This window comes from Salvelinus namaycush, chromosome 2, assembly GCF_016432855.1.
Source record: "Salvelinus namaycush isolate Seneca chromosome 2, SaNama_1.0, whole genome shotgun sequence".
Taxonomy (NCBI): domain Eukaryota; kingdom Metazoa; phylum Chordata; class Actinopteri; order Salmoniformes; family Salmonidae; genus Salvelinus; species Salvelinus namaycush.
The window spans coordinates 17,148,238-17,162,836 of record NC_052308.1 but is presented as its reverse complement, the minus strand read 5'-3'; the positions used below and the strand labels follow the sequence as shown (position 1 = coordinate 17,162,836).

The following is a 14,599-nucleotide window of genomic DNA, read 5'->3' as shown; positions in this document are numbered from 1 at the left end:
ACAATTACTTTTGTTATAGAATTGATATGCTAAGTTTATCTACTACAGCATCTTCTCCTCTACCCATCTAATAGCATAGTGACTAACCCTGAGGCTCCCTCCCAGTCTGTAGTTGTATCAGCCTGGAGCTATAGCCTACCTGAGGCTGGGTGCACTGGGTTCAGAGTGGAAGAACAGGAAGTGACTGGAGACAGCCAAGATAGTGCAGACACAAAACCACCCCTTCACTGTGCTCCGTTCCGTTGTCTCACCAGACCAGGTTCTCACAGCACTGAATAAACACAAGGTTCAAGACGCTGTCTGCTATGGCCTGGGACTGCCATCTCACTACAGTTACTACTGACAATGCATAGGAAGATAACTTATTCAGACAGCTTTAGCAGAATTTGGAGCAAGGTTCTTGAGAAAAATGTATGGTTGACTTGACTGTAATTTTAATGAGAAGTCTCCTGTGTTTAGTAAGAACCCTCAGAGGCATTTAGAAATTATACTGAGGTATTTAGAAATGTTCAATACCTTCAATTTGTTTGTTTGTGGTGCCCTAAAGCTCATGCTATGCATCTCAACATCAGGGCTCCAGCTATGCATTTGGTTGGCTAACTTCATAGCAAAGTGGTTAGCTTGCAAGATCAAGCTTCTTGGTTACAGCAAAGACAAATCAATCCCCTCCTGGATAAAGATCCCTGCTTCCCGAATTAGTTTTATGAGGCCCTACCCCGTTTGGAAAGAAATATAATCAATTTCATAAAAATAAAATAATCTCAATCTACACACAGTACCCAATCAATGAAAAATAGAAAACAGGTTCAGCCATTTTTGCAAAATATTTTTTTTAATGGTTAAAAAATAACAAAAACAGACTCGAAATTGAGCTCAGGTGCATCCTATTTCCAGTGATCATCCTTGAGATGTTTCTACAACTTAATTGGAGTCCACCTGTGGTTAATTCAATTGATTGGACATGATTTGGAAAAGACACACACCTGTCTATATAAAGGTCATACAGTTGACAGTGCATGTCAGAGCCAAAACCAAGCCATGAGGTTGAAGGAATTGTCCATAGAGCTCCGAGACAGGATTGTGTCGAGGCACAGATCTGGGAAAGCGTACCAAAACATTTCTGCAGCATTGAAGGTCCAAGAAAGCAGTGACCTTCATCATTCTTAAATGGAAGAAGTTTGGAACCACCAAGACTCCTCCTAGAGCCGGCCTGCCCGGCCAAACGGAGCAATAAGGGGAGAAGGGCCTTGGTCACCGAGGTGACCACAAACCTGATGGTCACTCTGACAGAGCTCCAGAGTTCCTCTGTGGAGATGGGAGAACCTTCCAGAAGGACAACCATCTCTGAAGCACCCCACCAATCAGGCCTTATAGGTAGAGTGGCCAGACGGAAGTCACTCCTCAGAAAGGCACATGACAGTCTGCTTGGAGTTTGACAAAAGGCACCTAAAGACTCTCAGACCATGAAAAACAAGATTGAACTCTTTGGCCTGAATGCGAAGCGTCGCATCTGGAGGAAACCTAGCACCAACTGTACGGTGAAGCATTGTGGCAGCATCATGCTGTGGGGATGTTTTTCGGTGGCAGGGACTGAGAGATTAGTCAGGATCAAGTGAAAGATGAACGGAGCAAAGTACAGAGAGATCCTTGATAAAAACCTGCTCCAGAGCGCTCAGGACCTGACTGAGGTGAAGGTTCACCTTCCAACAGGACAACCAAGACAACGCAGGTGTGGCTTTGAGACAAGTCTCTGAATGTTCTTGAGTGGACCAGCCAGAGCCCGGTCTCAAACATCTCTGGAGACTTGTAAATAGCTGTACAGTGATGCTCCCCATCCAACCTGACAGAGCTTGAGAGGGTCTACAGAGAAGCTTGAGGGTCCACAAATATAGGTGCGCCAAGCTTGTAGCGTTATATCCAAAGGCTGTAATCACTGCCAAAGGTGCTTCAAAGTACTGAGTAAGGGCCTGAATACTTAAGTAAAATGTGATATTTCAGTGTTTTATTTTTAATACATTCAAATAAATAAAAGTCAATATGGGGTATTGTGTGTGTGTGTGTATTGATGAGGGGAAAAATCTATTTAAATACATTTTAGAATAAGTCTGTAACGTAAAAAATGTGGAGAAGGTCAAAGGGGTCTGAATACTTTCCGAAGGCACTGTATACAGTTGAAGTCGGAAGTTTACACTTAGGTTGGAGTCATTAAAACTTGTTTTTCAACCACTCCACAAATGTCTTGTTAACAAACTATAGTTTTGGCAAGTCGGTTAGGACATCTACTTTGTGCATGACACAAGTCATTTTTACAACAATTGTTTACAGACAGATAATTTCACTATCACAATTCCAGTGCGTCATAAGTTTACATACACTAAGTTGACTGTGCCTTTAAACAGCTCGGAAAATTCCAGAAAATGATGTCATGGCTTTAGAAGCTTCTGATAGGCTAATTGACATAATTTGAGTCAATCGGAGGTGTACCTGTGGATGTTTTTCAAGGCCTACCTTCAAAGATTGTAGACCTCCACAAGTCTGGTTCATCCTTGGGAGCAATTTTCCAAACGCCTGAAGGTACCACGTTCATCTGTACAAACGATAGTACGCAAGTATAAACACCATGGGACCGCCGTCATACCGCTCAGGAAGGAGACACGTTCTGTCTCCTAGAGATGAACGTACTTTGGTGCGAAAAGTGCAAATCAATCCCAGAACAACAGCAAAGGACCTTGTGAAGATGCTGGAGGAAACCGGTACAAAAGTATCTATATCCACAGTAAAACAAGTCCTATATCTGCATAACCTGAAAGGCCGCTCAGCAAGGAAGAAGCCACTGCTCCAAAACCGCCACTGGGAATGTGATGAAATAAATAAAAGCTGAAATAAATAATCCTCTAATATTATGACATTTCACATTCTTAAAATAAAGTGTTGATCCTAACTGACCTAAGACAGGGAATTTTCACTAGGATTAGATCTCAGGAATTGTGAAAAACTGAGTTTAAATGTATTTGGCTAAGGTGGGTGTGTATGTAAACTTCAACTGTACACCTTTACACACACAGAGAATTATAACGCAACACGCTAAATTTTTACTGATTTACAGTTCATAAGGAAATCCGTCAATTGACAGTCCTTTAGGCTGTCGTAAATAAGAATTTGTTCCTAACTGACGTGCCTAGTTAAATTAAATAAATTCAAAAGTTTGGACACCTCATTCAAGGGTTTTTATTTTGACTATGTTCTACATTGTAGAAAAGATATCAAAAGTATGAAATAACACATACGGAATCATGTAGTACCAAAAAAGCATTAAAGATTATTCAAAGTAGCCACCCACTTGGTAAACAGATGATCTCCGCATGTGTGGTTCCCACCATGAAGCATGGAGGTGGTGGTGTAATGGTGCTTTGCTGGTGACGCTGTCAGTGATTTATTTAGAATTCAAGGCACACTTAACTTCTCTAGGATAGGGGGCAGCATTTTCACGTTTGGATGAAAAGCATACCCAAATTCAACTGCCAGCTACTCATCCCCAGAAGATAAGATATGTATATTATTAGTAGATTTGGATAGAAAACACTCTGAAGTTTCTAAAACTGTTTGAATCATGTCTGTGAGTATAACAGAACTTATTTAGCAGGCGAAACCCCAAGGACACACCATTCAGATTCAGATTTTGAGGTCAATCTCTTTTCAATGGGTTTTCATTGGGAATACAGATTTCTAATTGACCTTCTTGCAGTTCCTACCGCTTCCACTGGATGTCAACAGTCCTTAGAAATTGGTTGAGGTTTTTTCCTTTGTGTAATGAAGAAGTACGGCCATCTTGAACGAGGGTCACTGGAAGTGTACTGTTAGAGGCGCGTGACCAGAAAGCTAGCTACAGTTTGTTTTAATCCTGTATTGAACACAGATCATCCCGTCTTCAATTTTATCGATTATTGATGTTAAGAAATACCTAAAGTTTTATTACAAAAGTAGTTTGAAATGTTTTGGCAAAGTTCACAGGTAACTTTTGAGATATTTTGTAGTCACGTTTCACAAGTTGGAACCGGTGTTTTTCTGGATCAAACACGCCAAATAAATGGATATATATCGACGGAATTAATCAAACAAAAGGACCATTTGTGATGTTTATGGGACATATTGGAGTGCCAACAACAGAAGCTCGTCAAAAGGTAAGGCATTAATTATATTTTTATTTCTGAGTTGTGTTGTGCCTGCAGGGTTGAAATATGCTTCTCTCTCTGTTTACTATGGTGCTATCCTCAGATAATAGCATCGTTTGCTTTCGCCGAAAAGCCTATTTCAATTCTGACATGTTGGCTGGATTCACAACCAGTGTAGTTTTAAATTTGGTATCTTTCATGTGTGATTTAATGAAAGTTTGATTTTATAGTAATTTATTTGAATATGGCGTTCTGCATTTTCTCTAGCTTTTGGCCAAGTGAGACAGTAGCGTCCCGCCTAAACTCAGATTTTTGGATATAAATATGAACTTTACCGAACAAAACATACATGTATTGTGTAACATGAAGTCCTATGAGTGTCATCTGATGAAGATCAAAGATTAGTGATTAATTTTCTCTATTTCTGCTCTTTGTTACTCCTCTCTTTGGCTGGAAAAATGGCTGTGTTTCTCTGTGACTTGCCTCTGACCTAACATAATCGTTTGGTGAGCTTTCGTCGTGAAGCCTATTTGAATTCTGACATGTTGGCTAGATTCACAACAAGTGTAGCTTTAAATTGGTATCTTTCATGTGTGATTTCATGAAAGTTTGATTTTATAGTAATTTATTTGAATTTGGCGCTCTGCATTTTTACTGGCTTTGGCCAAGTGGGATGTTAGCGTCCCACATATCCTATAGAAGTTAACCAGCATGGCTACCACAGCATTCTGCAGCAATAAGCCATCCCATCTGGTTTGCGCTTAGTGGGACTATCATTTGTTTTTCAACAGGACAATGACCCAACACACCTCCAGGCTGTGTAAGGGCTATTTGACCAAGAAGGAGAGTGGTGGACTGCTGCATCAGATGACCTGGCCTCCACAATCACCCGACCGAAACCCAATTGAGATGGTTTGGGATGAGTTGGACCATAGAGAGAAGAAAAAGCAGCCAACAAGTGTTCAGCATTAGTGGGAATTCCATCAAGACTTGGAAAAGCATTCCAGGTGAGGCTGGTTGAAAGAATGCAAAGAGTGTGCAAAGCCGTCATCAAGGCAAAGGGTGGCTACTTTGAAGAATCTAAAATATATTTTGATTTGTTTAACACTTAGTTATTTCATAGTTTGTGTCTTCACTATTATTCTACAATGTAGAAAATACATTAAAATAAAGAAAAACCCTTGAATTTGTAGGTGTGTCCAAACTTTTGACTGGTACTATATATAGATGTGTATATATAAAATTTAACAAAGCTAACAGACTGAATTTCAATATCTGACCCCTCGGGAAAAAAATCTGTTCCAGTTTCCATTGCGAGGTTTTTATTCTTCCCCTTTAAATTCCAATAGAAAGGGGCCCCTCAACATTGATTGACTGGGGTTAGAGGAATAAAAAGCCACAGATCTGGAGATGAAAAAGACGAGTATCAAGTTGATTTTGATTGGTCCAAAGCACAGACACTCCTCCAAATGTTACCACCTTCTAACACTGAAATATGGAAGAGATACAACCAAGAGAGGCGCGGTCTAAACTAGCAACCATTACAACAAACTAATGTTCTTATTTAAGCAACAATTAAGTACAAGCATATTAAGGTTGTAATATTGTGAAGAACAATCTAATGAATAATTGTATGTGATTCATAATGACATAGGCCACAGAAAACAAGGTTTAGACATACATTTTGGAGCACCATCTTGAATTTACCCATATTTCATTCGAGCATTGAGCGAACACCCTACACACTTTTGGGGCATTGAGTAATGGAAGTGAATGAGGGACAAATAATATCCCCACATTACACATTAAAATAGCAAACTTGTAAACAATGCCACGATGTGCGGAATATGGATGCAGTGTAGAAAATGTGTATAAAATATACTTTTTGGTCTATACTGCTGTTGACAGTTTGAACCATAGCAACATGTAAGCAAAGGTCCGTGTATGGTAGCTAATTTACATAAGGGTCTGAATACCTACGTAAATAAGGTGTTGTTTACAGTTGAAGTCGGAAGTATACATACACCATAGCCAAATACATTTAAACTCAGTTTCACATTTCCAGACATTTAATCCTAGTAACAATGACCTGTCATAGGTCAGTTAGGATCACCACTTTATTTTAAGTAAGGGAAATGTCAGAATAATAGTAGAAAGAATGATTTATTTCAGCTTTTATTTCTTTCATCACATTCCAAGTGGGTCAGAAGTTGACATACACTCAATTAGTATTTGGTAGCATTGCCTTTAAATTGTTTAACTTGGGTCAAAAGTTTTGGGTAGCCTTCCAAACTTCCCACAATAAGTTTGGTGAATTTTGGCCCATTCCTCCTGACAGAGCTGGTGTAACTGTGTCAGGTTTGTAGGCCTCCTTGCTCACACACGCTTTTTCAGTTCTGCCCACATATTTTCTATAGGATTGAGGTCAGGGCTTTGTGGTGGCCTCTCCAATACCTGGACTTTGTTGTCCTGAAGCTATTTTGCCACAACTTTGGAAGTATGCTTGGGGTCATTTTCCATTTGGAAGACCCATTTGTGACAAAGCTTTAACTTCCTGACTGATGTCTTGAGATGTTGCTTCAATATATCCACATAATTTTCCATCCTCATGATGCCATCTATTTTGTGAAGTGCACCAGTCCCTCCTGCAGCAAAGCACCCCCACAACATGATGATGCCACCCCCGTGCTTCACAGTTGGGATGGTGTTCTTCGGCTTGCAAGCGTCCCCCTTTTCCCTATTTTTGTTTCATCAGACCAGAGAACATTTCTCCAAAAAGTACGATCTTTGTCCCCATGTGCAGTTGCAAACCGTAGTCTGGCTTTTCTATGGAGGTTTTGGAGCAGTGGCTTCTTCCTTGCTGAGCGGCCTTTCAGGTTAAGTCGATAGATGACTCGTTTTACTGTGCATATGGATACTTTTGTAACTGTTTCCTCCAGCATCTTCACAAGGTCCTTTGCTGTTGTTCTGGGATTGATTTGCACTTTTCGCACCAAAGTACATTCATCTCTAGGAGACAGAATGCGTCTCCTCCCTCAGCGGTATGACGGCTGCGTGGTCCCATGGTGTTTATACTTGTGTACTATTGTTTGTACAGATGAACGTGGTACCTTCAAGCGTTTGGAAATTGCTCCTAAGGATGAACCAGACTTGTAAAGGTCTACAATTTCTTTCTGAGGTCTTGGCTGATTTCTTTTGATTTCCCCATGATGTCAAGCAAAGAAACAGAGTTTGAAGGTAGTCCTTGAAAAACATCCACAGGTACACTTCCAATTGACTCAAATTATGTCAATTAGCCTATCAGAAGCTTCTAAAGCCATGACATCATTTTCTGGAATTTTCCAAGCTGTTTAAAGGCACAGTCAACTTAGTGTATGTAAACTTCTGAACCACTGGAATTGTGATACAGTGAATTATAAGTGAAATAATCTGTCTAAACAATTGTTGGAAAAATTACTTGTGTCGTGCCCACAGTAGATGTCCTAACTGACTTACCAAAACTAGTTTGTTAACAAGAAATGTGTGGAGTGGTTGAAAAATGAGTTTTAATGATTCCAACCTAAGTGTATGTAAACTTCCGACTTCATCTGTATATTTAATAAATTTGCAAAAATATCTTTAAAAGTATTTTCACTTTGTCATTATGGGGTATTGTGTGTAGATTGAGGGGTAAAAAAAACAATTGAATCCATAAGTCTAACGTAACAAAATGTAGAAAAAAATCAGGGGGTTTGAATCCTTTCCGAATGCACTGCAAATATTTTGCCTTGCCCATTCACTTCTGAATTGCACACATACACAATCCATTTCTTAATTGTCTTACTTAAAAATCCTTCTTTAACCGATCTCCTCCCCTTCATCTACACTGATAAAAGCAGATTTAACAAGTGACATCAATAAGGGATCATAGCTTTCATCTGGATTCACCTGGTCAGTCTCATGTTTTGTTAACTCAGTATACACATCACATAAAGTTGTCTGGATAAAACCCAAATACACAGAAGAATATAGAGCATACATACCAAACCACATTCACATTACATCGGTCTAGATTTGTGTAAAGCTCTTGATGGTGGACATGCTAGCTAGCTGTTGTGTGGATAAGTCCAGCTTGTTCTAGAGCAATGGTCCAAAGAACTGCAGACTGCCTTGGAAGGCCATGTTTGCTGATGGTTGTGCCAGCAGATGCAGGTCCCATTGGTCATAAGCTTTGGCTGCTGCTCTGGTACACCCCCGGAGGACGGGTGGTCTGACATGTATTCAGGCAGTTTGTGCTGCGTCGCCTTGAAAACAATCACTAGGGTGTTATAATGGATCCTGTCCGTCGGTGGTTTGATTGCTGATTTTTGCAGAAAAAACTCTGTCTCTATGTGTTCCCTCCGTGAATTCCCAGTCATGATACGAGCAGCCCTGTTGATGATACCCTGTAGCTGGTTAAAACCTGTCTTATTGCACTGATGTAGGGTGGGAAGCCATACCGTGGCACAGTTGTCCAGGTTAGTTATCATGGTGGTAGTAGATAGTCTCCAAGGGCATCCTCCTGACAAAGTCCCTTTACCTTTTTAGAGCGCCAAGCCCAGAAAGCCATTTCCCTGTGACCAGGCCAGCATGTTCATTCCAGTGTAGGTGTGGGTCCAACTTCTTCACCAGGTACTTTAAGCAGTTTACTTGTTTGTACGTTTTTTGTCTGTCTGTTATTGTGATAAATTTGGCTGTGTCTCAGCTTTTGTGGGATGCCAAACAGCATTTCCTTGGTCTTATGAGGGTGTAGGTTATCAGCGAACTAAGACGCTTCCCTGTTGATGTCGTTTGACACTGCCTCCTCACACTCCCTGGTGTATTTGCTGAGTAGTATAGGATTGTCTCATCTGCAATTATGTATGCAGCATTTCTCCAGCACTGATGGAAAGTAATTTATGTAAATGCAGAACAGCAGGGATCCAAGCACATTCCCTTGTGGGACTCCATTCACCACAGGTACCTGGGCTAATTGCGTGCGCTGCAGTTTGTACTGACTCCTCCCCGTAAGTATGATGTGAATCACTTGATTGCAGTGCTGTCAAAGCCTAGTTTCACAGGCTTCCTCTGGAGTGTGGGGTGGTGTAGTGTCAAAATCTTTCTCCAGATCCAAGAAGAGCGCTGCTGTGACCTGGCTGTTACAAGCCGACTTGATGTCCTCCACAACCTTTTGCACTGCTGTAGATGTGTATCTTTCTAAAGCAGCGTTGATAGGCTGTAAATAGGCCGTTGAGTGAGAAATAGTTGGCCACCTGTGTCTGCACCAGCCTTTACAACACTTTGGAGACAACACAAAGAACTGACACTGGACGGTAGTTGGCCACATCCGATCTATCCCGACTTGGTGTTATATAAGCCGTTTTCTATTGACATGGGATTTCCCCAGTTGAGATTAACAGGTTGAGGATATGAGTCAGCTGACTCGCTATCACTGTGGCAGAGTCCTTTAGAAGCCTGTAACGTTGTTAATGTTATTAAGCATGGATGAAGTGGTGATTAATGTCTAAAATGTAACTGTTCTTATGGGATTTTCTAATAGTCTTTTCACAACTTGAAGAAATTCCTTTGCATTGATTTTGTTATGTTTAAGTCACTCAGATAGCATAAGAACGGCATGAGCTATGGCAAAATGTGTAGAATTGCAGGAAATTTTCTTTAAAACTGGAAAATGTTCTCTGCCTCAAGGCTAATTGTGTAGAATTGCAGGAAATGTGCTTTCAAACAGCAACATTTTGTCCCTGCGGCCAAGAGGGCGTCCTCTAAAACTTCTGGTCGGAGGCTGCACCATCGAAGATGATAAGACTCACAGACTAGCCCTCTGAAAAACAATACTTCCATTATGACTGGACATTAGATCAAAATCATAATGTTATAATCATAAAAGGCCACTAGATCCTAACTTTAAATGGCCGGATCAAATGAATTAAGACTCAAAGTTGATATTCACAAAGTTCATACAAATCAAGCAAGGCACGTTTGTTAGGAGATCCAATTTGGCAGAACAATTCCACTGGCTGGGATCAAAAGTGTTCACAGGGACAAGAGGTTTCTGAAGTGAGGAAAATGCTCTTGGTCCATTTCTGTTAAAAAAAATGTGATACCAGTGACTTGACATAGGCTTACTGAATGTCATTCATACAATCATGATGCATGCATATCCCCAAATAAAATAGGAATACCGGGAAACCCATACTGGATCAAATTCATTACACTGTAACGTTACTACAGTTGCTAACGTAGCCAACGTTACCAGCAAATATGTCTGTGGCGTCACTACCGTGTCAATATGGGTATACCGGTGTGGCACCGGTTGCCATCTACTGCCCGGTTTAACTACGGCCTAGCTAGCTAGCTAAATAACGACAGTTAGCATCCCTTTTATGGATACCGGGGAGAAGGCCCAACTTAGTTAGCTAGGTTTCTACTGGACCCAGCTAGTTTACATTCACTCATACGAGGTAGCAATAATATAGTTTAGGATGATTAACTAGTTACGTTTTGATGCCTACAAAATCTAGTCCACCCAAACCCTCTTACAAAATACTGCCTGACCCGAATAAAATAGTTCGCCAATATTTTAGCCGGATTAGCTAGTTATGAGTCTACAGCAGCTAATATGAAAGTGGCTGACTAGTTAGCTAGCTACCGGTACACCGAACAAAGCCGGTGAGGTGGCCTCCTAGAGTTAGCTAGCTAACTAGCTAACGTTACGCCAACTCGTGAAATTGTGTCTAACGTTAGTCGGCCCACTTTTCTGATCCCCACATGCACAACAGTTAAAATAAATTAACCAACAAAATTATTTATCTGCAGTTTAGCGAATTTGACTAGCTAGCCATTTTAGCAGATTGTCAATAAACTATAGTAATCTGTTAGCTAGCTAACGTAAGCTAACTAACTAGCAAGCTAAATGTCTCCTCCCTATTCTTCAAAACATCAGTCATTGACCCGCACCCAACCGCTCACCAATACGTTACCTAAATGTTTCTCCCCCGAATACCTGACCAAGAGATGGCAGGGGTATTCTTGTCAACGAAGGATACTGAGGAGGCGGCAAGGTGTTCAGTTGAGAAGCGCCTGGGGCTCCCGACGGTAAAGACACCGAGGTCAGGGTAGCCCGCAGTTGGCTCGACGGAGACGGGCCAGTTGCAGGTCCACTTACTGCGACAGTGGCGGGTTTTGGGACTATTTTCGCCGGCAAACTCATTGCAAAAAAATAAACCAAGGAAAACAATACACTAATAAATACTGATACAAAATATATCTAGCTTTCATAAATATAGCAAGCGTTGAATATGATTGAAACAGGCCGCAAATCCTTTAGCCGACACTAGGGCTAGCTAGCTATTATAGCAACTCAGATTAGCTTTTTTTCATGGAAAGTCGCTGTTCGGGTCTGTGGTGCTATTCATGGGGACGGTGGGAGGTTTGCCTCCCTTGCCCGCCCGGGACCTCTGCAGATCCGTTTCAGTTCTTCCGAACACTATCGCCGGCGTCTTTTCTCCTTCGATAATTTAACATTTGTTTTCAACGACTGATTTTTCTCTAATCATTTTTCCACGGAGATGGGAGACTTCGTTAACATGGCGTTCCGGCCGCTTCCAGTCCGGTAGGACAGATGATTCGGCTATTCTCGTCCAATTACGAGTATGTACGTCTTAACTACAGCTATCGAAAATGACGCTTCATTTGTTGCATTCATGTGGCCAATTATCTATACTGACTGGCACATAGGCCTACATTCATGTATATTGAGTACTGCATTATTTTTGTTCTAAATAACTACGCTTTATATTTTTTTAAAGAATGTATGTTATTTATTATTTTAACTGTAGTGGCTGTCTTGAAGTGTGTGTGTGTGTGTGTGTGTAAAATAAACTGTCTCCTGCTATATGTATGGGGTCATTCTCAAGAACCACTCAATATATAAAAATGTAATCAGGTTCAAGTACAGTCGTCTGTACACATAATGATGGACCGATGGTGTATTTACTGCCAAAAGGCAGAAGTGAAGTTTGTATTAGATCGCACAGTACTCGGTACTGTATTGTTTGTGTGCAGCGACATCTAGCGTTGATAACCACTATTAATTAACTTTTATTGTTTGGGAATACAACCGAGGCTCATCATTACGTTAAAGTTGTCGTTATGAAGCCTCAGATGGGCCATCGAAATAGATGGGTCATACAAAAGAATGGTTACAACATTTCTATGAGATAAGACCAGTTAGAGAAGTAACGTCACAGAGAAGTCATGTCATGTATGACCAGACAGAACGGTAAAACTATTTTTGTTACGTGACTTGTTCAATGGTTAATATACTGAACAGAAATATAAACGCAACATGCAACAATTTAAAAGATTTTACGGAGTAACAGTTCATAGAAGGAAATCAGTAAATTGAAATAAATAAATTAGGCCCTAATTTATGGATTTGACATGACTGGGCAGGGGCACAGCCATGGGTGGGCAAAGGCTCATCCACTTGGGAACTAGGCCCACCCAACCAATCAGAACGAGTTTTTCCCCACAAAAGGGCTTTATTACAGACATAAATACCCCACTCCCCTCAGACAATCCCACAGGTGAAGAAGCTGGATGTGGGGGTACTGGGCTGGCATGGTTACATGTGATCTGCGGTTGTTGGATGGACTGCCAAATTCTCTAAAATGACATTGGAGGCAGCTTATGGTAGAGAAATGAACATCCAAATCTCTGGCAACAGCTCTGTTGGACATTCCTGCAGTCAGCATGCTCGCTCAAAACTTGGCATCTGTGGCATTGTGTGACAAAGCTGCACATTTTAGAGTGGCCTTTCATTGTCCCCAGCACAAGGTGCACCTGTGTAAAGACCATGCGGTTTAATCACCATCTTGGGGTGGCAGCGTAGCCTAGTGGTTAGAGCATTGGACTAGAAACCGAAAGGTTGCAAGATCGAATCCCCGAGCTGACGAGGTACAAATCTGTCGTTCTGCCCCTGAACAAGGCAGGGGCCGCCATTGAAAATAAGAATTTGTTCTTAACTGACTTGCCTATTTAAATAAAAAAATAGATATGCCTCACCTGTCAGGTGGATGGATTATCTTGGCAAAGGATAATTGCTAACTAACAGGGATGTAAACAAATGTATGCACAACATTTGAGGGAAAAGCTTTTTGTGCATATGGAATATTTCTGGGATCTTTTAATTCAGCTTGTTAAAAAAATGGGACCAACACTTTACATGCTGCGTTTATATTTTTGTTCAGTACTTGCCTAGTTAAATAAAGGTTAAACAGTACATCCTTGAGTTTCAGAATGCTCTGATTTAATATTTGTTTAAAAATGTCACTTATATCAGGCATTTAGCAATTATGTGAGGGTCACTTCCTTACAACACCACTACTGCATAAACTGGAGACATTAACCCAAATCAGTGTTAGGTTTCGTTGATGCAGAAACAAGCTAGACCTACACATAGGGCTTATTGACCGGATCAATCATGTGCAATAATAAAATATGGCTTTTACAATCCACTTATGACAGTAACTTGTATTATACTGTAGATGTGATTGACCATTTCCTCTGGATTATATCTCAATCCAAATCCAGGAGTTGCAACTCGTCATTTTCTTTTGCAGTCTAGAAATATACAATAACTGAAGACACAACACAGAGGTGGATTGATATAACTGATACAAACAACAAATAAATATCACTATAATGCATATGACAACTTCATAAAATCTGATTGAGAGAAGTTCCCATTAGTTTTCACCTTTTTATAACCATTCCTTTGGTTTCCAGTGTTAAAATTGTCCCTCAATTAAGTGAACACGAAGGCCCATTTTCAGAGTTCCATTGGGGAAAGAGAGGCTGATTTCTATAACAAATTTTCTTTATGAAGAGAGTTGGGTCCGGCTCAACTTCCAGCTTCAGTCCTCATAAGGACACTGAGAAGTGTAGTGGGTAAGACAGCTGGATTTTCAGTGGTATCGAGACCAGTACTCTCCTTCCTTAGAGACTTTACCTCTGCATCTATTTTTGCTCCATGTCCCCAGTGTCCATTTTGCCACCTGCCAGACCTACCAATGTGTAGCTAGGCATCACCAAAGCTCACACTTGTGTTTAGGGTTCATGGGGGCATCTGCCTTGCAGCCAAAGTGCTCGGAGAACTCATGGGAATTGGAGATGGTGCCAATAACTCGAAATCTCGACGGACTGTGTGGATCTGTGATGATGCCCTCATGCGAGCTTTCCGGAGTTCGAACTGAGCACCATACCTACACATAGCAGGAAGCACAGACACACACATTATTAAGGACTTTAGAGTGAATAATCCTTCATTTACATTATCAATGTAATAGGTCATTCAAATTAATACATAATGTTGAAGGCAGGCATGCTCGAGAATGCATTACTAAATTTGC

At 40.8% G+C, this 14,599-nt stretch overlaps 2 protein-coding genes across 19 annotated transcripts in view; both read right to left on the bottom strand.

Moving 5' to 3' along the window:
- LOC120059491 (eukaryotic translation initiation factor 4 gamma 3-like) overlaps positions 1-11,816 on the bottom strand; it is a 63,565-nt gene extending 51,749 nt beyond the window's left edge. For 7 of the 13 annotated variants that reach the window (XM_039008639.1, XM_039008646.1, XM_039008654.1 and 4 more), the window contains exon 1: positions 11,234-11,815. In XM_039008639.1, the coding sequence (XP_038864567.1) occupies positions 11,234-11,397 (164 nt within the window). In that variant the 5' untranslated portion in view covers positions 11,398-11,815. Of the gene's footprint in view, positions 1-11,233 lie in introns of all 13 variants that reach the window. The other 6 variants (XM_039008597.1, XM_039008605.1, XM_039008613.1 and 3 more) reach the window with 1 other exon arrangement.
- Positions 11,817-13,396: 1,580 nt separating this feature from the next.
- The window catches only part of LOC120059464 (endothelin-converting enzyme 1-like), a 53,028-nt gene continuing 51,825 nt past the window's right edge, over positions 13,397-14,599 (bottom strand). For 4 of the 6 annotated variants that reach the window (XM_039008556.1, XM_039008537.1, XM_039008565.1 and 1 more), the window contains one exon: positions 14,276-14,452. In XM_039008556.1, coding sequence (XP_038864484.1) covers positions 14,276-14,452 — 177 coding nt within the window. Of the gene's footprint in view, positions 14,453-14,599 lie in introns of all 6 variants that reach the window. The other 2 variants (XM_039008574.1, XM_039008546.1) reach the window with 1 other exon arrangement.